This window comes from Osmerus mordax, chromosome 7 (assembly GCF_038355195.1).
Source record: "Osmerus mordax isolate fOsmMor3 chromosome 7, fOsmMor3.pri, whole genome shotgun sequence".
Lineage (NCBI taxonomy): Eukaryota > Metazoa > Chordata > Actinopteri > Osmeriformes > Osmeridae > Osmerus > Osmerus mordax.
The window spans coordinates 17734691-17759522 of NC_090056.1; the positions used below are offsets into that span (position 1 = coordinate 17734691).

A 24832-nucleotide genomic window follows, 5' to 3' on the forward strand; every position below is an offset into this window, starting at 1 on the left:
AATATTTATTGTTGAATATATTTTAAAGTTGGTCGTTGTATCCCCTAGTAGTAGCTTAGCAACACTTTCTCAGAATATGAATGCCCATCCGTGACTCAGTGGGAGGAAACAAACAGAAACATCAAAAAGATATCAAGTCTTGATGTCATACTTGTTTCAAACCAAATTAAATTCTGCCTGCAGTTTTATCTCCTTAAATATAAAAGGGAGGATGCCAAAATAAATCAAATGTCAGGCTTTATTGGAAGACACAGACATGAAGATCAGACATAAATATAAACAAGATACAAACTGATGGATAAAAGAGATTTTTTTTATTGTGACTGAAAAACAACCTTCAATTATGCATAAATCCCAACTTAATGTTATGAAAATAAATACAAGTAAAAAATAAATAGGCTATTAAATAAAGTAAAAACAAAACAGTGGAGAAAAGAGAAAGAATGAAGCAACTGCTATTTGTCAGAAAGACAGATCTAGTAAGAATTGTAGGGGTCATGGGGTCAGATTCTCAAGTCAAAAACAATATAAGGTAAAAAGAAAGAAAATAATCCCTTTTTAACAATGAGGACTAGATATCTACCACACTAAATTAAAATGCTGTCAAACTTTTTACGGATGCATATATGAGGGAAATAAAACACAAAATTCAAGTAATGGGGAGGGATTCAGTAACAAAATGAGTTGCAGTCATTATTTAAGAGCATTGTGGTAAAATAAGCATGGGCAGGTGGAATATTTGAGGCATCCAAGGTATTTCCATAAACAGAGAATCTATCCACTCAGTGGAATGCATGAAGTGGATTCAGGATATGCAATGCAATTTCTTTTACTAAACTTCAAAATCAATGAAAATAGAATATCCAGTTTCCATGTAAAATGTAAAAATCTGGTCACATTGAAATTGGAAACCAAGCTAATATATACATTATATGAAGTCATCAGAGACATAACAAAAGTTATCTGTAGAAAGCATATGTTTTGTTTACTGATTGAAAAAAGATCTTGCACACAATGTATTCCTAACTTGCTGAAGTTCGACACAATGCATTTGAAAGGTAATCCAGATATATTTATTCAATTCAAGCATAGTATTTCATTTGTCTGTTTCCTCATTAACTTAAAACATGAATACAAATAATTACAAATTAATCAAATGTTATCAAACCCAACCAAGAACAATGGATTCTAACTGATATAAGTGCTACATAAGTGATGTTTTTGAACAAGCAGTGAGAGCAAAAACAAAACCTAAAAACTAAACATGAGTACCTCATTTCTTTTCTGTTTTTAACTCGTTATTAGATCATAGCTTAAAATCTAAAGTAAGCCAGTAGTTGGCATGGCAACAGCCAACAATATCCAACATTATGGAGATCTCAAATCAAACCTATGCAACTTGTTAACTTCTATGGCCAGCACGTGCATGTTTCAGTCTGTCCTCTGTATGGAGTGCATCGTTTAGCAGGAGACGATGTGGACTATGGTGTTATTACTCTACTCTCGTGAGACAATACCACCAACTGGCTTTCTTTCCCAGAATGCTACAGCAGACCACTTTTCCCCCACAGAGTCTCATCGATTGAGCAGATCAATGTCATTGTGTGTCCTTTTTGTCTTCGGCAATCATGGGGCCTGCAGCCACGAGAGACAACCGAAACGTTTTTTTTTTTTTTAACACACCAGCCTTAACAGGAAAGGTTTCGCTTGGTTGACTCGATTGCTTTCAAACACTTGATATTACGTGTGGGTTAAAGTTGGAATGCAAAGAAGAAAATATACAAAGCTTGAGAAATGGCTTGTATGTGTTCACAAGACATGGATAATAAAATATATATAACTCTCATCTACAAAGGCTAACTGGCCCATCTGTTACTGTGTATTTTTACCCAGTCTTTTTTTTTTGTATGGATAAATTGAACTGTTACAAATCTGTTATCTGATACAGAATCTGTAATCTGGTACAAATCTCCAAGTACAGCAAGTCAGTCTCTTTTGGCTGGTCATGATCGTCGGGCTTTGCCAGTCCAAAGCCGTCCCCGCAGCTTCATCCAGCTCAGCTTAGTTTAAAGTTCAGTCTGAGGGCTGCCCATTTCAGTGTCCGATTCAAATTCCTGTGACAGTAGGATCAGGTCACACTGCAAAAACACTCAGGGTGCTGGTTTGGTCTTTCAGTCCCAAGATGCTGTAGGCGATCCTTTTCAAATGGCCGGGCAGTCTCACGCCAATGTTCTTGATATCCCTGTGAAATAGAAGAGACAAGTGTGTCAGATCCAGGACTGGCAACCTTGGCTTTGTTCTAACGTTTCAAATATATTCTTTGATTTAACGGTTTTATTGTTTGTGAGTGGTTAAATCCCCATTCTAGTGTACTATATCACAAAATCATCTCTTAAATTTGATAAAAATATATCTTTCAGGAAATCCTTCAATCTCCTCTATGAGACTATGAGATAACAGAGTAACATCATTACAGTACGGCTTCAATTCACAAGGAGTAGAGCGGGGAGCCTCTCCCCCCCCCCCCTCCCCCCCATAACAGAAAACCTGCAGCAGAAGTACGACATCCCAGCCCCTCATTACAGCTTTAATTAAAGCCTTGATTACTTAACTAGGATTCTCCCTGCCAGCCATGAATCACATGTCTGGTGAGCAGAGAGAGTGTTGTAAATAGCTGATGGTTTTGTTAGAGTGCTACCAGATGACAGAAGCTGGAACATAGGGGATGTAAAAATCTCACCAAAGAATACAGCACTTCAAAGACATGTTTCAGCACAGCCCGCACTAAATCATGTCTAGGATTATGGCCTCAAATTAATTAAAATCTCCATGCACCTTTTTCTTCCCCTACACATAGTTTTTTCATCCTGACAAAAACTTCAAAAAAGTCCTGCACGCTAATTGAGAAATCTTTCCCTCTGAATTTCCACCATGTTACATGCACCTCTTCCATCTTTCAAGACAGAAGTGCAGAGGGCTTAGGGGGCAACTCCAACTACTCCATCCCCCTAATCGCCACATCACCCTTTCTGCTCTACTGGAGTTCTGCTCTCCTCCTCCACATCTCACTCCTCCCTTTTAATGCTGCAGAAACCACAAAGGCCTTTGCCCTGCACAGACAGAGGCAGTGGGATTTAGCTCAAGCAAAAGTGCTGCCCAGGGAAGCAAGTGTGGGGGAGGAGAGGGGGCAGAGGAAAAAAGAAAAAGGGAGGGAGGGAGGGAGGGAGGGAGGGAGGGAGGGAGGGAGGGAGGGAGGGAGGGAGGGAGGGAGGGAGGGAGGGAGGGAGGGAGGGAGGGAGGGAGGGAGGGAGGGAGGGAGGGAGGGAGGGAGGGAGGGAGGGAACCAAAAGCCGCCACCACCAGGCAACCACAAATGAGCCTAGTCTTTCTCTTTATCCAGCATATTTTCCATCTCACTCGTTTCTCATGTTGTAGTTGAGGCTGGAGTTTATATCGTGCATAAACTATTCTACTGGCTGTTAAAAGCAGTTATTTTTTAAACAAAAACAAGACAATAACGCTACTCCTGACCTCCTCCAAAACACTTCCAGAATATTTCCAGTATAACACAGCTCAGGAAACAGAAGCAACGAATGTGTTTTGTCACTTAAACTCTGTCAGGGTTAATCAAGATCTCCTTTTTAAAACATGCGTCATGCTTTTAATGTCAAATTAATCTCCACTTACTCATTTTTCATCTGCAGCACCTGATCCATGGTGACTACACCAGCACAGGAGAAGTTCTCGCTGTACTGGCTCATCTTAATTGACTCCAGCCATTCTGACACCAACCTGAAGGGGGAGCCGTCCGAACCACTGGTGCTAGGCAGGCGAATGGACACCCTAGAAGAAGCCAAACAGATCCCAGCGATAATCACCAACAGATCCTCCCACATCAGTCACAGCACAGCAAAGCAAAGCATGTAATTATAGTTTTCCGAGACGAGAGAGAGATAAAGAACCAGTTGGGGCAGTAGGGTAAACAGATAAGAGAGGTGATCGTGACAACTCTATTCTCTCCTCAGTTGTGACTCTCATTCAGGCGAATATGCATTGACACACACACAAATACAACCACACGCAATCACTAACGCTTTCCCATGTACTGTACTCTACTGTACTGACCCAGACCCGACAAGACTTAAAAACGACTTTTTCCACGTAGAATTTTGAATAAACAAAGCAATTCAATTCACTTTATCAGTCCCAAAAGGAAATTCGACATCATAAGTAAGCAGTAAAGCAGAGAGTAAACACGTCCAGTAATGCAAACGCTACCGTGGGTCAAAGTCAGCGATGGCTTTCAGGGAGTCGGGGCTCCGAAGCAGCTTGTCCAGCAGGCTGACGATGTCTGGGAAGCGCGGTCTCTTGGAACGGTCCTGTAGCCAACACTGGAGCATCAGCTGATACACTGTCGATGGACAGTCCATGGGTGCCGGCAGTCTGAACGCCTCGTTGATGGCCTTCATCACCTGCCACAAGAGGTCAAAGGTCACACGAAGATCTCAGACACCCCTAACACTGGTGACTGTTACTTCCTGGACATTGGCGCTGGTGTGAGTCTGATTTACAAATGAATACTGTTCAAATGTTGTATATGTTGGCATTTTCTACAGCAAATAACAAGGAAAAGAATGATAAGACTAGAACACCCTGAGCAGCAGGGTTTGCAGCCTACCTCGTGGTTACTCATGTCCCAGTAGGGCCTCTCCCCGAAGGCCATCACCTCCCACATAACGATGCCAAAACTCCACACATCACTGGCAGAGGTGAACTTCCTGTATGCGATGGCCTCTGGAGCTGTCCAGCGAATGGGGATCTTACCGCCCTGTTTGGAATGAGGAAACAACTCCTTCAGAACTGGAAGCATTTGGATTTGGCGACAGAACCATTCCGGTATTCTCAATAAAATCTATACCTAGCTAGAAAACCTCGTAATTAACTGATTAAGAGCTACTTTTGTATATCCAAGCTGACGAGTTGAGCAGCATCAACTCACACTGGTGGTGTAGGTGCCCTCGGGGTCATCCTCAAGCACTCGGGACAGCCCAAAGTCGGACACCTTGCACTCGAGGTTGTTGTTCACCAGGATGTTGCGAGCAGCCAGGTCTCTGTGGACATAGCTCATGTCTGACAGGTACTTCATGCCAGCCGCGATGCCACGCAGCATGCCCACCAGCTGGAAGGACGAAATCTCACCGTCGTGGTCCTGAGGGGCAAACACAGACAGACACAGACAGACAGATGTGAATGTTCAGCCACTTCCCATCAACACACTGTTTGGCTCTTATTCAACCACTGTTTTGGACTGCTGTGATGTACACGTTTAATGAACTCACCTTCAGGTACTTATCCAGAGCTCCATTCTCCATATACTCGGTGATGATCATGGCATGCTTGACTGTGGAAAACAAGAAAAGCAAGGTAATGTCAGTCAAATGGATGAGATGTACAATTTTTGTTTTGTTTTACTGGCCAAGTAGAGCATGTCATATTTGAATAATCATTGGTGAAACTGTTAGGATTTGAATAACAGTTTGTTGTTGAGGGTGTGGTCAAACACGGGTGGGGAACGTTAACCAAGTCCGTTCTTACATTTGGTGACAACCCCCTCCAGGTGGATGATGTTCTGGTGAGAGAACTGTCCCATGATGCTGGCCTCACTCAGGAAGTCCTGTCTTTGCTTCTCTGAGTAGCCGGGCTTCAGGGTCTTAATGGCCACCGCCACCTCCTTCCTGCTCGGAGCCTTCAGAATACCACGGTACACCTCTCCAAACTCCCCTGTAGAAACAAACATCATATATATACGTAAATGTATGTAAATAAATAAATAGCCCAAACAATTTAGCCAGAGTTGTCTTTTTTGGGGGATCGTTTTCTATGCTTTTGTCTGGGTTTTCTTAGTAATTGGATAAGCAAAGTGTAAACAAGGCTGCATCCAGAGTTGTTTTGCTTTGGGCGTGTGCTGAAGGATTGTGTCAAAGGCGGTGAGATCTGATTGTCGGAGGGCCGGCAGTGTGGGAGCATGAGAATCAGCTGTTATATGGGGGAGGGGGGGGGTTGAGAAGAAGGGGGGGGGGGTCAAGCAACATTGTCGTGGGAAATGAAGGGGTGGGTTCAAAGGTTAAAGGTGGTCACACCAAAATAAACTGATGTAGTATCGAGCTGAGGACTTCTCTCCTCTTTCAATACTTGCGTTCAGGTCCAACAACTTTTCTATACAGTGATTATTTGCTATGATTACAGGGTATTTAGAGTCTAAAACTGCGGTCCCTCCTGAGCCTTAAGGAGTTGCCACACATTGATATGTCCAAACTTGTAGAGTGGGAACGCAAAACACAATGTAACCACCGTTTCTCAAAAGGCTAGTCTGTAAAACTAACAAAGCTGACTTTACAGTGACTGGAGATGGAAAAACCCTTCAACACTTTCGTCTCAAACCCCCGATTCAGATTGTTTTTACAGCATTTCTCACTCACCAGCTCCAATGACTTTCTGCTTGGTTATATGGTTTGGATGAATCTCACTGGCAAACTTGAGCACGGCCGTGTTGGGGTCTTCGTAAGTGTGTGGGTCCACATAGGTCTTCAACGGCTTCAGTTGCTCTAGAAAGATTTTTTTTAAAAAGGTAATATATGTTAATATTTTGCCGAATATAACGAGGAAAAAGAGAGAATGGAGCTACTATTCTCTTGTGTACCTGAACTGGAAAAATATGTGTCTTCTGGTCCTTGTCTTGCATGAGAGTTCCTTCTCCTGAACAAGACAAATAAGCAACTGTCATCTCAATCCAAACACATTTTTCACTTTTCTCTTTCCATACTTGTTTTATTTGATTGCCTGGTTGATAAACCAGGCAACTCTACTCAGCAACAATCGTCTCTCTTTTCAAGGAGAGCTCAGGGACTAGCTTGTCTCAAAAGAAGCCTAGTCATTGGCACACCGCGTCTATTCACTCAAACAGTGCTTTGATAAAAGCCAAAGACAATCTGTGTTTGCCATTCCATTTACCAGACAGACAGGCAGGCAGCAGGCAGAAGCATTACTCTTGTACGGGAGCAGGGGGGTCACCTTTACAAAATGGCTACAGTCTGGCACAGAAAGAGGCAAGCAGCCCTTATCAGTCACAATGTCCCTCTCGGGCTCATTTCCTTTCAAAGCCCAACACTCACTAGAGTATACTCATTGAGCAATGACAAGCCGCATTCAACACCAATTCTTCCCCAGTGAGTGCAAGGACACAGATACAGATAAAAGAAAGTGAGAGTAGCAAAAAGGGAAAGGAGGAGGGAAGGTGGAGAGAGAGAGGTGGAGAGAGACTGAACGAAGGGGCAGTTGGAGCGCTAACAAAAGAAAAAAGGGAAGCATGAGAGAGGAAACCGCTAAAGGAGTGTGTATTATGACTGTTTAACAGAAGTGCGAGAAGGTGAGGAGAGAGAAGTGGCAGGGGGGGGTCGTTATGGCTTGGTGCTGACCGTTTCCGTACGAGCAGGACCACCACCACGACGAACAACACGGCTGCTACGATTGCAGCTGCGCCGAAGATCACCGCTGTGTTGTTCTGGGCTGAAGAGGCTGCGACACACAGACACACGTTAGACACAGACCGCTCTGCTCTGGAGAAGCAACACATCACAGCTAATAAACACGTAGGAGATGCAAGCAGTCTTCCAATAATTTTTCCGTTCCTCCCTTCCTTCCTATGATAAAAATGTATTAATTAGCAGAGGTTTTTATACAAAGCGATGGTGGGGGGGGGGGGGGGCTTGATCTGGGGTCAAATTGCTCCACTACTGAGTTCCACCCATCCCTGTTTTCCTGTCTTACGTTCAGACATCGTCTCAAACTCGTCCTCCATGCTGGAGACCCCGGGAACGCCCTCATTAGGGAAGGGCTGCACCTTGAAGAGGTAGGCCGTGCCTGGGGTAAGGTCAATGATCTGGGCTGAGCTCTTGTCCAGTACCAACACTGTGTACATGTTCACGTTGTCATCCTGGGAACAAAGGACAGGAGACAAAAAGGTGGGAGGAAAGAGGGGGGGAAAGGATTGGTCAACTAGGAGCTGGTGAGATCTGCTCGTCGAAGGCCTTGGTGTGGTATTTTTGGAGAGCTTTGGTGCTGGGCAGAGGGAGGTACCTTCTTGCGGTAGATGAGTTCGTATTGGATGGGCCGTGGCTGAGCCCTGCGGGGGGCCACCATCCAGGAGAGAGACAGGCTGGTGGAGGTCCGCTCGTCCAGACGCATGGAGGTCACCTTGGGGGGCTCTGAGGAGAAGAAGGGCGCAGGGAGGGAGTTAAGAAAACACAGATAGACCGGCACATATATAAAGGAGCATGTGTAGGTGCACCCCACAAGTTGTCTTGAAGTCGTTGCCGTTGAACTCTCTCGTCACCCACCTGTGTAGTCCAGGGCGGTGGTAAGGGTGCTGGTGTAAGGCGACCGGTTGCCCATGCGTGGCGTCGCCTGGCTGGCCATCTGAGACACGCCGCTGTAGGCCTCCACGGTGAAGGTGTAGTTGAGGTGGGGCTCCAGGTCGCTCAACGACACCTGGGTGTCCGTTAGGCCTCCGCTGGCCGGATCGAAGCGGACCTTCTCCCCGCAAGGCTGGCAGGCGGCGCCGTCGCACCGGCGACACTCCACGCTGTAGGTGATGTCACTGCGCCCGCCCGTGTCCAGAGGCGCGGTCCAGGTGAGAAGCAGCCGGCCCGCCGCTAGCTGAGTGGTCGTGGCAACCAGGTCACGAGGCTCCGAAGGCGGGCCTGAGGTAAGGTCAGAGGTCAGGTAGAAGGGTTAGGTCAGTCTCAATGTTTCTGGTCTTTCACTTTAACTTCTTTTTACTACAATTCTAATTGTCCATCCTTTTATTAAGTAACCACTTTTAGCCTGTCACAAAACTTGTGTAATAAACTTCAGTTGTTTTTTTGGGACGTCCCATAAAAAAAAAAAAAAAAAAGCAAATGACCCAGATTGGCCTCCTCCTCACCTGAGCAGGGACCTATAGGGGGGTCGTCCGGGGCTCGGTAGAAGCCCTCCATGCAGGCGCAGAGCAGTGCTCCGGAGCTAAGCAGCTGGGTGTTGGCAGGACACACCTCGCACTCCTTGCTGGACGCTAAGGCTTTGAAGAACCCTGGCCGACACTCTGAGAACACAAACAGAACAGAAACTGCATCAGGCGCCGATGATCCAAGGGGGGAAATATCACAGACTCTGGTCCCCGTCCAGAGGATAACCCTTCTGAGCCTTTCATCACAGACACGCGTGTAGATCTAAGAGGGTTGAGGTGAAAGGGGAATATTCCTGTTGCCTGTTCATGGTTAGGCTGAACGGCCTTCATGTTGCTGAGGGTGAGAGGTTGTGTCTGGTCAGGGCCATTGGGTTGAGATATTGGAAAGAAAACATGGCAGATCTTCTGTAAAGTGTTTACATTGGTGATTAATACGCCGCGCTCAGATCTGAGTTTCGGGTTCAGAAACACAGCCAGACTCCCTGCTCGCTCTGCACTGCAAGTCCTCTTTTTTTCTTCTTCTTCTTTCAAACCATCCCCCTCTGTCTCTCTCGGTCTCTCTGTCTTTCAACAAACATAACCAGTCATCCCACATTCCAGGACTGAAAGTCAGCCATCAATGCTTCAGTACCGGAGAAACTGAAGGGAAGGCTGAGGTGAAGAATCTGCAACATCCCAGAGTCTAATCTGCCATTTTGCGCATTCTTCAACTGCCTTTTTCAGACACCCTGCGCAGAAATGAAACAGTATCACTTAGCTAAGATGACTGCTAATTTCACACACGAGTTTTGAGAGAAATGCAGGTATAGGATCCAGCTGTGCGCCACAGTAGTGAAATCTGAACTTAATACGGTGTGAAATTTCTCTGTGAGTGCCATAAAGGAGAGTGAAAATGAGAAGGCGCCCCCCTTCTGCCCTACGAAAACATTCCAACGACTGCTGGTCATGTCCTTGGCTCTATCCCCTTTCAAGTGCACACACACAAACGCATGCAAACACCCACTGGCCCCTCAGAAAGCACATCTGACATCAGAGAAAGGATTATCGGCCTCTCCTTGACACCTGTTCTTACCATGAAACAAACACGCATGCATACACTCACTCACGCACACACAATCTAATCAGTATCCCCTGGAAATCTCATTAATCTTGAGTATTGTCTATTTCATAATGTAAATAGTATGAAAAAAATTGTATAAAAAATATATGTTCATGCTGCAAAACGTACTACAAGTATTACAAGTTTGTATGAGTGTTGGACAGAGTGTCATGACTGAAAGACTACCCACAAGAATAAGGAAAAAAAAAAAAAGATCTCAAGTAAAGGGCCAATTATAGTGACCTGCGAGGGAGGCAAAGTCATGTTTTAAGTGAGTCACTGATTGATAGTTTTAGTGTCTCTGAGCCAAATCTAGGACAAGATGAAAGAGAAACTGAGAGGAAAAAGACATATCATATTTCAAGTCCATGCAGCATTATCTGTGATCCAGTGGACTGCTTTGTGGTCAAGTTGACTTAAGTTCACTTGGAACCCACATGTGACCACACACACTACAGACAGAAACCACACCCGTCTCATTGACAGGATATCAAGGCCATTCGCTCAATTGAATATGAGAGTTTTCTCTGAAATCCATTCAGTCTTTGTCTCATTGTGGTTCCAAAGTTGTGGTTAGGGCAGTTGTTTCAAGGGAGACTTAAATATAGCTATACACATCACTCTGAATGAATGACAGCACACACATTCTTTGATATTGAGAGAAAATTCTTAGCATGAAAAGAATTTGGCGTTTCACACGCCATCCCAGAGCCTGGCATGTTGCTCATTCCTCCTTTCAACACAAACCCTCCTCTCTTTCTCTCTTTCTCTCTACCAGCTGTTTCAAAAAACATTCACGACTACTCATTAACACGACCTGTGCAGACGAGGGGTAGTCTGAAAAAAGAGAGGGATGAACAGAAGCAGAAGGGCTGAAAAAGAACAGAGATATTAAAAGAGGGATACTGAATCCTACTGGGGAGTTAGGAGGAAGAAAAGCAGAGAGTAAGGGAGGGTGGGAGGGAGGGAGGGAGGGAGGGAGGGAGGGAGGGAGGGAGGGAGGGAGGGAGGGAGGGAGGGAGGGAGGGAGGGAGGGTGGGAGGGAGGGAGGGAGGGAGGGAGGGAGGGAGGGAGGGAGCAAAATATATGAAGAGAATTAATCTATTGAGTGAGCCCAACAGCTGCCGCCCCGAACCCCAATTGCCATCTACCTCTCCTCTCCTAATCCTCAGATTCCTCCATCCCCACCCGACCCTCCCCACACTCCGAGCTACCCCATTAACATTACCATTCAGCCCTGACCAGCAGCCCGGCAGAATGCCACCCCATTCAGCTCAGAAGAAAAAACACTTGTTGCAAATGGGGAATAGCCCAGATGCCACATGGCAACTGAATAGAAGGGACTAGCCTCTTCTTTTTTTTGTTGTGCGTTCCGGGGGCCGCCCGAAGACCGACTGCAATGCATTGTGGTTAGTGCAGTGGGGAAGATGGCTTAACACTGGGAGCTTGACTCTATAATCAACATGCATTCCTGTACACACCACCCAACAGGAGGCACGGCCATGGCCATATTTGCAGGCCATTTCCTGAACAGCCATTCCCCATAAAGGTCAGCACGAGTGAGCATGTGCAGGCCGCGTGACTCGCACGGACAGTAAATGAAACCTACGAATGTGTTGATAGGTTGATGGGGTATTCACCAATGGATTCCTCGACAACAAAGTGAAGCACGGTTAAGGAATGTTCCTGGGCAGGAGAGAGGAGGCGGAGGGCTTTGTCTTTGCCTTGTTGCTGGACACAACAGGAAGCAGGAAGAGCCGGGCTGACGCGACACTTCCTTCCTCGAGCAGCCAATCAAAGTACAGGTAGGGAAAATGAGCAAGAGTCAAAGAGCCACAGATGGAACACGACTCTCTGAGATGTAGTCTAGTGGAAACGAATACCAGGGGATAACTCAACTGATTACCAAGGGGCGAGGAATCGGAGACTCACGGAGAGTAAAAACTCCTGTCATTTCTCACGTAAATAAAAACCTGTCAACCTCTTGAAAGTCTGTCTCGGCCGAGAAACTTAAGATCAGATGTCTCTGTTTTCCCTCCGCCGTCCCTGGAGTTGGAGGTTCTGTTTGTCATCTGAGAGGCCCCCGTCGCTAAGTACCTCTGCGTTTGTTTATTGTGAGCGAGCAGCGGGGACAGTTTCTCTCTGGAAGCTGAGTGGGGCCAGTCTGTCAGCAGGAGTCAAGATGGATGAGATGGAGACAGTGATGAATGTATGGTCGGATGGATGGATGAATGGGTAACATGGTGGCTGGACGACAGAAATCTCCCCCAGGACTTCATTTAAGTGGATGGTGTGGGGGAGGGACAGAGAGAGAGGGCGACAGAGAGAGAGAGCGACAGAGAGAGAGAAAGAGCGTTGATGGACCTGTGGAACAAAAAAACTAGTCTACCCTGGCTCTTAGGGTTTAAAAGCTAAAGGGTCATGTCTGCCCCAGGCTAGCAGTGAGTTAAACTGTCCTCGACAACAGTGAGTCGATGGCCAACTAAAACAAACACAGGGTGGAGGAATGAGGGAGCTAAGAAGAAGGGAAGAGGGGGAGGAGGAGAAGGGAGGAGGGGGAGGAAAGAACAGCCAGCACCTTATTTCACAGAGGGAGAGGTTCATTTCAGAAGGATGGCAGACTTTAAAAGACAAACCTTTAAAAGAAACTCTAGGGGGAAAAAACACGATGTCTAGATTCTTATCAAGACAAAGCCCTTCAAAGGGTAGATTTGCAGGGAAACGTCAGCATTTCAAGTCAACATATCTCACCAAGCCCGTAGGCCTATCCTCAATTTGAACCCCCCCCCCCCACCCTCCACCCCATTACATAGGTCGCCCAACCCACCCCTGCTTCCCCACCTTTACTATGTCATGTCACTATGTTTATAGGTGCATGACAACTTGTCATTTGTCAGATGGGTGGGGGCTGGGGGCTGAGTAGTTGAGGGTAAACAATGGAGGTCTCTGATGGGGGAGGTGTAATGGTAACATGAGTCAGGGGTCACCGAGACAGAGAGGTAGGGTTAAGGTGTGGGGGTGTTGATGATAGGAGGGGGGGGGATGCATTAGTCAAAAGGATTAAGGGAGCGATGGGGGAGCTGTAAGGGAATTACATCTGTTTTACAATTCCACTCTGGCTTTCATCTTGGGTTGTTAACAAACACAATAAAATCTCTAATCTCCTTTCTTTTCACCCTCTTCTGTCCCTCGTGCTCACAGGAGAAACAGAAGGGAATGGAAAGACTAGGAGTGACAGAGGGGACAGAAATGGGTTCAAAAGAGTGAAAACAGATGAGACTAGTAATGGCTGAAGTCAAGTGTAAAGAGTGAAGATCTGATTCGAACCTTTCTAAATCTAAGGCCCATGCCAAGTCTCACTGACCACAGACTGACCACAGTCCCAGTCATCTAGGACATATTTCCCCTACACCCCCCCCCCCCTTCCTAAAAGTCAAAGCCAGACATCCAGGTGGCAGCAACACATGTTGCATTCCAAACAAGTGTCTGCTTCCGGTACAAAACAAGAGGCCAAACTCACCAATAAACAAAATTAGTTATCAGGGAGGACAAAAAAATGCAGCAGTTTGACTGAAGCGAGCGACTGAGGGGCAACAATGGAAAGCCCTGAGCCAACGGGTAGGGGAGTCACAGAGGGGATTAGGGTGGCCTCCGGTTTCCGCTTTAGCTTGTCCTGTCCGACCTAGGGGGGAGGGGGGCTGGGGGGGGCTGGGGACGCCAGACTGACGTGAGGAAGGAAAATGCTGACCTCACAAACCAGCAGCACAATACAGTCCACATTGCTACATCTGCCCCACGGCCCCCAGCAAAGGAATGTCACAGAAAGGAAATATGTCCCTCCGCAAAAGCATACTGAGTAAAATGGCCCGGAAAATACTTACAAAATTGCCACGGCAAGCAGAATCCAGAGTAGAGTTCATGTCAGCTGGTCTCAACATAAAGACGCTTTTAACGTGACTTAAATATTTATTTTATCAGGTTGCTATACGGTCAAATCTAAACATCTACATCTTTAACCCTCCCTATGACAGAAGGAGAGAGAGACTCAACTTGCATCCTGAAGGTGATATCTATTTCCTTGATATGCATTTCATCTATCCGAAGTTCAGGCCGACACGAAACGAACGTCAGACCAACAGACCACATGAGTAGCGCACATTTTTTAAATCAATCTTTACGATATTGGAAGCCAACTCTCTCCCAACCACACTTCCTGTCATCCTCTCAAGAGTTCACAAAATAACCACGTTTTCTTAAATTCATTCCAAATGGAGCTAAACAAGACGGTGCACGACAGTGCTCAGAGGCACATCTCCAGAGCCCCCATCTCCCATTATCCAACCGTCTCCTCAGAAGCACAGTTAAAAGGTTGACATTCACTTGGCAGGAGATCAAAGATCCTTGCTCAAAGTAATCATGACCACTCCAGAAAACCTCCAATTCTACCAAGAGCCAACAAGAAAGAGACATTTACACAGTATTGGCATCTTTACAAAGTGTTACCAAGTCTGATAAGACGATGACTCAGACTTTTTTTTTCTCTCTGTGCTACGGAAAAATAAGTAATCATGGGCGCAAGAATAATCTACTAGGATGAGGATAATTCCATCATCTTAAATCCACTGACTCAGAGGTAAGACGAGTTAAAGTCAATACACACACCCAATCAGATAAGGAGACATAGGAGTGAATCCTCACTAGAGCACTATGGTCTTAGAGAGGTATCAGAATGACTGGGATCGCCAAGTTGACTCAAGTACCAGATACTTGTGACACTGGAAAAGAACAGTTGTTCTCAACTTCTTCATGTTAAACAACAGATAGACCTCTTATACTATAACACACTCTTTATCAGTTCTGGGTTTTTAGCTCCCAGATGTCTTCCAGCTCCCTAAAGACACATAACAAATACAACTATCTTGACTAAATGTTTGTGTTTCTTGGCTTACATGCAAACGCTGACAACTGTTTCCCCTGCGAGAACGTATCTGCACCAAAAATGTTTCACAGATTGGGAATACTGGTCAAATGTGTACTCTATTTATCTTTTGGAGACAGTTGTCCAGTTTGCAAGCTTGTTTATTTACTGGGGAACACAGAACAGTATGAAGCCTAAACAGTCTCATCTGGGCCGTGTGAAACGGGATGTTTAAATATGACTTGTGTCACATTCAGTACCTGCGGAGGCCAAAAATAACACAATCTTCATAATCCGCTAAACAGAACAACATTTTGCAGTTTGTTACACACAGGAAAACTTGTGATTCACGTCTGTCAGGAAACTCACAGGAAAACCGGAAGTAAGAAAGGGTAAAGGGACAAACTGAGAACATGAGATATGAAATAAATGTTAACAAAGGGCAAGAGAAACAGAAACTGATAATGTGTGCACACGTGAAGGGGATAAGGAGGACAGAGACAGAGAAGGAGCAAAAGAAATCAGACGACAGGAAGACAAAAACGCAAGCCGAACCAGTAGTTACTTAAAACACACACACACACACCCAAGTCAATTAGTACCCATACAAGTCATTCACCACACGGCACAGTCAATACAGCTTCAACTTAGTCACCAGCAGTTGTTATATCAGTTCAGGGGAAAAGGGGGGGGGTGACTAGATTACTGGAACCTTTCCTAAATGTAATGAGAAAAACAACTTTACCAGAATCTATTTTCTAGTTCCATGAAGACTCCCATTCTTCCCACAGAAACTATTGTAAAGAACCCCAAAATTCAACATTCAGACTTAATCTGTAAACAAGAACATTTGGAAACTCTATATTTGCCCTGCTTTGGGAAGTGTGTGTACAGAGCTTTACTATGGTACTCAAGGTGTGGGCAAGGACAGCTGCTCACAATTCAAGGAGCAGCCAAAAAAGCAAATGGGTCTTTGTGTGGTCACATAAGGTATGTGTTTCCATTGTGCCAGCTAAGATTATGTGTAAGGAAGGGCGTTTTAAGAGAAGGAAAACTGTGTCAATGTCAACAATGAGTCAACTGGAACATACATAGGAAAGGAGGAAGAGTGTGTGTACCCGCGCGTGTGCACGCGCACACTCACTTCATGTGAGCATATACGTAGAAATAACTTCATAGAGTGTGTGTGAGATGATGGCTAACCGCGACCTCCTTGTTCATTCATCTTGACCTTCCATTGTACTAAAGAGAACCATTTCCAACCGATTCATTTTCTCAAAACCATTGCCTCTATCCATTTCCCGGTAAGGGCTGGCCTGGGTCTCTCCCTTGGGAAAATCATCAGGTCTGGAGTAATCCGTGAGGCAGCTCAGTAAAGGGAACAAAAATGTACCAACCGCGAGCACTGGTAGGGGAGGAGAGCACCCTCCAGCAACGAACACAGCACTTCATTGTTCCTCTACCTTTGCATTCCATTCCTCACCTTTTTATCACACCACTCTCTCAAACACAAACACACACAAGCTCTCTTTAGCTCTGCTGTCTTCTCTCTTATCTGCTCCCTCTCCCTCTCCCTCTCCCTCTCCCTCTCCCTCTCCCTCTCCCTCTCCCTCTCCCTCTCCCTCTCCCTCTCCCTCTCCCTCTCCCTCTCCCCCCCCCCCCCCATCTATCTCTTTCGATGTGTTTCTCTTACACCAGAACCAGAACAACAGACTGACAGAAAGTTCCGTCCTGTGATAAGACAGTGTTGGGTAACAGGGAAGGGAAATTAAGTGTGAAAATCCATAAATCATATAAACGCATGCCTATTCAGGGTGTGTGTGTCTGTGTGTACTAAGCAATTCAGGTGATGGGAGTCTTGCGGTGCTCTGTCACGGAATACTTCCAAACAGGCCCTAGCACGCCGGCCCTCTCAAACATGCCACTGTAGTCAAACAATACACTCAAATGATGGAACCTCTGTCTTAGAAAGAATCTTGAAATATGTGGGGTGGGTAAGAGACAGAGAGAGACAGAGACAGAAAGAGAGAGTTGGGAAACACAGAGAGAGGCGGAGATGCAGAGACTGAGTCCGGTAGGGAACAAGCCCAGTCACAAGTATGGAGCCAGTAATGAACAAAGTAACAGGGAGCCAGGCAGGTCCTTCCTCCCCTCATACGCCTTGAAGAAGAACATCCATCACTGGCGCATTTGCTCAGTGACTCCTCAACCTCCTGTCTTTGATCAAGTCCTGTCATCTAGGCTACACCCCAGGACAGGGAGGTGACTGATGAGAACGTGATGAATGCATAATGGTTGCAGCATGACAACAAAGTTAAATTGTTGAATTACGGTGAGACTGTAGGACAGGCGTTTTTTTTCCTTCTTAAATGAGTGATCGAGTGATAATAAATGACCTGGAAACTACCTTACAACATTGCCAACAGCCCTGATCAATATTACTAGAGTACCATACAACAGTACCATTAACAGTAGGTGACTACAGAGATACCAGGGAGTAGAACAGATTTTAAAAGGATTTACTAGAGGCTGTGGTTCCTTGGATAAGTACGTGGTACCACATGTGTTGAGGTCTTACCGCAGCGGCCTGGGGTCCAATCCAGCCCAAGCCCTTTGCTGTGTGTATATCCCCTCTCTCTTCCCTGCCTTGTTCTGTATATACCTTCAAAAGGATATACTAAGTGAATGATGAAAGGATGTACCCTTTAGGGTTTAGGTTGGTTATAGGTGTCGATCTATGGGCATCTGTGAAACCCTCTGTGGTATGAAATTGGCTTTGATTTGCTACTGTCTGAAGAAATCGTGTGGTTCATCAATAACGCATGTTTCAGTCCTGTGCTGAAAATTCCAGGCAGTTTTTGGATAGGGTAATTTAAATAACCAAACCACTTTGTTGCGATTTCAATTATTTTGTTTAAGGTCAGAGATGATGCCTCTACATGTAGAACGTAGTCCGGGCATTCTTTCCGTCTCAGGAGAGTCAGCTTGCCCAGGGGAGAATTCCAACACAATAATGAGCATACCATAATAACTAACTGCCTTGCATATTTGTATGTTTTGCAACCAGCACAAACGGAAAAAAAGTCAAAACAGAAAGAAAATTTACCCGATAGACATCTTAAGAGGGTAAACATACTCTGACAATTCCCAATGTCATGGGGTTCAAGACAACATGATCAAGACAAAAACCTTCCTTACCTTGACATTCGCTGCCAACAGGTTCATAGCCTGGCTTGCACTGACAATGCCCCACAGGCACCACCCACTTCCCATCCAGAGTGCAATAGATGACGGGCGACTCCTCGCTCACGGCGTTCTCCACGCACACCCCCGCCACCTCCCTCACCGCCTGGTTGTCCACCCCGGCCACCGTCTCGGGGAACTTGGCCAGGCTCTCCACCGTTGCCGGGCAGGTTTTGTAGTAGACTCGAACGGAGAGGAGAGCAACGCAGGCCCCGATGTCCTGGAACGCCAAGTAAAAGCCCTTCCTGGACAGGTTCTCTACCACCCGGGTCTCCATGTTGATGCGAAGCTCGTTATTGCCGGTGATTTCGTCGGGCGCGATGGTGGTCACCTTCTTGAACTGGCTCTTGCGGAAGCTGGTGCCCACGTCAGCGTCCGCTTCGGAGGCGAAGAGGTTGAAGGTCTCCTTGCAGGTGAGCGAGGGACCGCCGAAGGAGTTGCAGTCGCGCACGATGAACTCCAGGTCCACGAAGACGCGCGAGGCAGACGGACGGCGCTGGATGAAGGTGGTGCGGAGCCAGTTGTCCTCCTCACGCTCCCCTACGTTACACACAGAGTAGGTGTACAACTGAGAACCGTTGATGGTCCTCTGGACGACCTCCCACTGAAACACGGCAAGGTAAACCAGCAAAGTTAGAAAAACACATTGCTCCAGAGGAACTTCTAAAAATATTGGTCTAAGTTACAGGGGCCCCCATGTTGATATTTTGCATGCTAATTGAGAAATATGATATCTATAGACTTTAAGCAGCAACCTGGAAATTTGAACCCTGAAACCACAGAGCGTATGTGTGTGCAGGAGGGGGGGCAGGCCTCAGGACTCTAGATTGTGTTTCCAGTACTTAATGCTTTCTGCTTTAATGTTTTCTCTCATGAACAATTAAAGATTATACTAAATTTTTTCCCCCAATACAGGTTTCCTTTCAAGAAATCTCAGGATACTTACAGTCAGATGAAATCTGATATCTGTAGAAACACTTGACGTTTATCAAGATGTAACACTTGAGAGATTAAAGACGAGCACTTGTATGGGCTCTATCTAAAAGATCAGGGTAACCGATACCTAAAAATACCATCCAAACGCCAATCTTTGATATACAAAACACTATCTAGTGGTTCTCAGTCTATCCAAAACAACTCTTTGTTGCTACAGACATCTGTGTGAAAAGCCTAACAGCGTCCTTTAACCTATGGTAGGGGTGGTTGAAATATATTTGGCCCCTACAGGGTGAGAGGCTGTGGTTTGCTCTCTGCATGTTGCCACCATGCTATTAATTAAAGGAATGTGCTTTGTTGGCTGACTCAGGGGCACTGCATATAAACTTGATGTGCAACTACTGCACCAACGCCTCCATAAAGCTACTACTGAATGTTTTAAAGGAGTATTTAACCGCAATAAAACTGATTTAAAAGATGATCATCATAAATGATGACTATAATGACGGTGAGTATTCCAGTAATCAAGTCTTAAAAGTTGAGTATTTCAGGACTACAAATGTAATATTGTAAGAAAAAATAAGAACAGCTGCCAGGACAATTGTCGAATAAAAAAAGATTGTGGCAGACCTTGAATATTGTGCTTGAAGGTGCAACACGTCCAAACATGTTATTGAGTCATCAGCACATCCAATAACTCCATGTGCAATGAATTTACATGAACCTGAAAGGTCACTTCATATGGCAATGTGACATTGGTCCCAAGTACGCATACACACACACACACAGACACACACACACACACAGAGAACAACACACCAGCTGAGAGAGTCACAGATATAGACCACTACTGTAATAAAAATGTCAAGCCTACATCATCTTGTAGGAGGATAACTCAACATAATAGCTGGATTTACATTTCCCCCCCAAAAAGGCACCATATGTTACAAACTTAAAAAGTTAATTGTAGCCTAACATCCCATTCTGGAGCTACTGCCCTTAAGCCACGAGAAACCACAACTATTCTGTACAAAACTACCAGCTCTTCTCTCTCCGGTCTTTGCAGCCGAGACACGCTCAAACCCAGTCTGCAACCCCTTCCCTTGCTCAACCATCCATTAGGCTTTCACTACTGACGACTGAAAAGCATCAACACTGATGAGAACCAATGGACACTAACCACAAAAGTCAGATGCATTCTGCATACACACACACACACACACACACACACACGCTAAACAATATAGTCTGTATCAGCAACACTTACCCCTTGCTTGTCCCCTTGTTCTGAATGCCATGTCAACCAGCCCAGTTCACTTCCAGATGCCTTCATGTCCAAAAGCACTTCTGAATAGATGGGAAAACACATTGAGCGCATATTTTGAAATTGTTCAGCGAAATGTGAGTCATGAGTTTTTAGATTCCAATTACCATCTGCATCAATGGAGTTTTTAAGTTATATGACAGAGGGCAAGGTGGGGCAAGAATGTGTCAATAGGTAAAGTGATAAGGACGAAAAGTTTGCCTTAATCAGATAGAATATCGGTATGCATCTAACTTGTTTAATAAGCTCCAGTAAGTTAAGTTAAATGTATGAATTGCAGCCTGGCACATGAGGGGTCCCATATCTCCCTGTCCGACTGAAAGTATACAATAATTATCGGATAATAATTCATTTTGATATATTAACTATCAAGACTAATGTTAAAGTCAACGTTGCTTAAACTCTTAAACTTAAATCGCTGAACCGTCTTTGGATCTAAAGTCGCAATGTTGTCCGTAACAGGTTACGCACTGAAAATTACGACAAATATAAATTATTGTCGAGAAAATTGTTAAAGCCTATCCAAGGGCCGATAAAAAAAAAAACTTCCAACACTGCTCTATTTAAACATATATGTCCTTGAGTCCTATATCTCTTACAAGACACGTGTGGAAGTTTAAAAACCTGTGCGGACAAGCAGAGCATTTACTTTCTTAAAGTTGCTAAATAAAATAAAATTAGTAAAATATCACTTACCTTCTTTACTTTGTAACGTAATAAATATGCCGTTTATAAATACATAGGAAAACAATACGCGTTTAATTCCCGGATAATCCATTTGGCAAACTGTTCCTTTTACTTCTTGGCTAAACTGGGACCCTTCTACTCAAACTTTAGTTGTTCTACTGAACGGTGTGGATATTTCGGAAGCCTCATTCACAAACGGGAACGTCACCGGCTCCGCCTGTTGGAATGTGCTGCACATTGGAAGGGGGTGTGGCACACGGGAAGTGGCTGTGGTTATACAACTCTACCTGTGCAACAGTCCCATGGAAAGCGTTTCAACGTACTTCCAAAACAAGTTTAGGTTGCAGTGGATTTTCAATGGTTTATTGTATGGCATTAACAAAGGGAGAAGAAGTGCGTTTTTTTGTTCATATACTTCACATAATCCAGTCACACATCTTTGGACATTGAGTGAATGTGACAAGCGCAGACAAATGTATTCACAAAGTAGAATACCAGGATTCAATAGCCTCAGACTACATTATTCTTCTTCAGCATTAAAAAGGAAATATCCCCCCAAAAATGTATCCAGCCCACCGCTTTATGAATATTAGCAAAGTTGGAGTTAGGGGGGCTGGTGGCTGAATCTAAGCTATTATCCGGGGAATGTAGTGGAGAGGGAGAAGGGAGTAGAAGAGCAAGCTGGTATGATTATCTGTAATGAAAGAATCCTTCACCTAGCAACTACCATGCAATGGAATCTGTCAAAGTCTGTCTAGTTTTATTATTTGTTGCACACCACCCTGTAACTATGGTAAAATATTAAGTAATGTGTTTGAGAATCGCCTTGAACAGTTCTTGTCCGCGGCTTGTTCTTTTTCAAACAATAACCTCACTGTAAAAATGCATGAAGGCAGTATCTCATCCACTCTTAAAAGCCTTGGTAAATGTTTACCTTTGAATGCTAGGCCTCAGAGTAGATCACTATTATACAGTGTGTCATTGATTGGGCATGGGTCACACCTGTGACACTAACTGCGAGAAAAGAGCTGGAGGCATCTTTCTTTTTCTCGTCACAAGCCCGAGCCATGTCCAGACTCCCAAACCCATCAACTACCCCCCCACAGCACCCCACTACCTCCTGATCCCCGCCCCTCTCTCCCTCCCCTCCCCTCTCTCTCCCCTCCCCTGCCCTCTCCCTCCCTCCCCTCTCTCTCCCTCCCCTCTCTCTCCCCTCCCCTCCCCTCTCCCTCCCCTCTCCCTCCCCTCTCCCCTCCCCTCCCCTCCCCTCCCCTCCCCTCCCCTCCCTCTCCCCTCTCCCCTCTCCCCTCTCCCCTCTCCCCTCTCCCCTCTCCCCTCCCCTCTCCCTCCCCTCTCTCTCCCCTCCCCTCCCCTCTCTCTCCTCTCCCCTCCCCTCTCCCTCCCCTCTCTCTCTCTCCCTCCCCTCTCTCTCCCCTCCCCTCCCCTCTCTCTCTCCCCTCCCCTCTCCCTCCCCACTCTCTACCCTCCCCTCTCCCTCCCCTCTCTCTCCCCTCCCCTCTCCCTCCCCTCCCCTCACCTCCCCTCCCCTCCCCTCTATCTACCCTCCCCTCCCCTCTATCTACCCTCCCCTCTCTCTTCCCTCCCTCCTTCCCTATGTTTCACATACCCCCAAGGCTCCAGTTTCACAAAGCCCCTCTCACACCGGGGTAAATGCCTTGGGTCTCAACAGGCTTTTGAACCACTCAAATCCCCTCATCTCTCTCCTCTCACTTCACACAAGTCTCCGCTCATTCTCTCACCTTGTCCTCTGTTCCAGATGTATAGAACAGGGAAGAAGGAATAATGAAGACAGACAGAAAGACAGAGAAAGACAGAAGGAGGCAACCTAGAGAACAAAGGGTAGAGAGGGTGTGTGTGTGTGTGTGTGTGTGTGTGTGTGTGTGTGTGTGTGTGTGTGTGTGTGTGTGTGTGTGTGTGTGTGCGTGTGTGTGTGTGAGTGAGTGTGCGATTGAAAGAGAGAGAGAGAGAGAGAGAGAGAGAGAGAGAGAGAGAGAGAGAGAGAGAGAGAGAGAGAAAGAAAGAAAGAAAGAAAAAGAGAAAGAGAGAGAGATGAGGGTAGATGCAAATCTGTACTCCCCTCTCATTGTATTTCCTTGTTATTTGGTTTGGAATTTGTATGAAACAAGCATGTTATTAAATTATGTTGAAACACTTTAAGGAAACACTTATTACGGCTGTGACATACTCCTTTAAATATGCATTGTTCTTTGTAGTGTACCACCAAAAGCAAATGCAGGATGTAAAATGAGAAGTAAAGTGGACGGGAGCACAGACTTGGGGTGGAGGGTTTAAGGCACAGGTGTAAGGCAACTACAGCAGTAGCAGACGGGCGAACAGCAGGCCCATTGTGACCGCCCCGTCGACACACACACACACTCACAAGCACACACACACACTCTCACAAGCACACACACACAAGCACATACACACCCAAATGCACGAAATAGCACACAGACACACATAACTGCATGCATGATTGTACATGCACTCACAGTGGAGAATGTGAGAAAGCAGGATGTTGCCTCATTTCTTAGTCTTACCACCATAGATGAGAGCCTCCATACCTTAAATAATTATGCTCCAAACTTGATACTGTTGAATTGTGGCTACTCTATGCCTTTAGTTTGGCATTGCTTGAATAAGACATTGTTCTGTGTTTCCTGTAAGATTTATCTATTCAATCCTGGGAAGGGTTTGATGTTTGACCAAACTACACGTGAGGTAGTAAGATTATAAGGTGTAACATTAACAGGGATTTTCTGAGAAACCTCACCGAGCTTGAAAGAGGATTGAATGTTTATAGGACATCTGAACCCAGGTGCTACACAGTACTCACTGTAAGTCTCTCTGGATAAGAGCATTTGATAAAATGACTAAATGTAAATTGCTTTGTCAACCAGATTATCATAAAATGACAACCGTTGGACAAATCAACATATAGTATAGTGTGGTTAGTTTGTATGTTTAAGATTCAGGGAGTCAGGTGGCTGAGCGGTGAGGGAGTCGGACTAGTAATCCGAAGGTTGCCAGTTCGATTCCCGGTCATGCCAACTGACGTTGTGTCCTTGGGCAAGGCACTTCACCCTACTTGCCTCGGGGGAATGTCCCTGTACTTACTGTAAGTCGCTCTGGATAAGAGCGTCTGCTAAATGACTAAATGTAATGTAAATGTAAGATGTGTACATGTATGCATAAGCAAATGTTGGTGGTCATGGGGCCCAGTGACAGTGTTGGTGGCTGGGGGGTTGGGGGTATGGGGGTGGGGGTATGGGGGTGGTGGGGGGGGGGCAGGCTTTTGGGGGCAGCTGTGACCTATGTGTTGACATGTAATGTAAACCTGCCATGTGTGGCTGGATTGAATGCAGCTATGCGGCCCCTATACAGAGGAATGAGTGAGTGAAGTAAAACAGCCTAAAACTGCTTTTCCTAGGCTGTACGGTGTGTCTTCCTAGCGGTAGACCGAGCTAAAGGACATCGCTCTCAGAACCTGCAACAAGGGCTTCCTCTTATCGAAAAACTTAAGGATCCTTGAACAAGGAACATGAAACGGCCTCGGAATTCCATGTCGAAACCTCATTCTTAATTCCGAACTTATCTTGG

General features: G+C 45.6%; 1 protein-coding gene across 1 annotated transcript; it reads right to left on the bottom strand.

Moving 5' to 3' along the window:
• Window positions 1–292: 292 nt before the first annotated feature.
• epha2b (eph receptor A2 b) lies at window positions 293–21350 on the bottom strand. The gene is made up of 17 exons (XM_067239243.1): window positions 21221–21350; window positions 20468–20547; window positions 18220–18868; window positions 8984–9139; window positions 8397–8759; window positions 8137–8264; window positions 7828–7993; window positions 7476–7575; window positions 6701–6756; window positions 6480–6605; window positions 5596–5781; window positions 5340–5401; window positions 5000–5209; window positions 4679–4828; window positions 4279–4472; window positions 3688–3843; window positions 293–2242 (listed from the first exon to the last, which is right to left on the bottom strand). Exons 1-17 carry the CDS (start codon window positions 21300–21302, stop codon window positions 2134–2136), a joined length of 2973 nt encoding a protein of 990 aa, XP_067095344.1. The 5' UTR covers window positions 21303–21350; the 3' UTR covers window positions 293–2133.
• Window positions 21351–24832: the final 3482 nt, after the last annotated feature.

Bases quoted from the DNA above. Each gene is read 5' to 3' on its own strand.
- epha2b (XM_067239243.1), bottom strand. From the start codon at position 21,302: ATGGATTATCCGGGAATTAAACGCGTATTGTTTTCCTATGTATTTATA. The intron at 20,548-21,220 runs GTAAGTGATATT...CCATCTATTCAG, and splicing joins TACGTTACAAAGTAAAGAAG to AAGTGCTTTTGGACATGAAG. The intron at 5,782-6,479 runs GTGAGTGAGAAA...TTGTTTCTACAG, and splicing joins GCAGAAAGTCATTGGAGCTG to GGGAGTTTGGAGAGGTGTAC.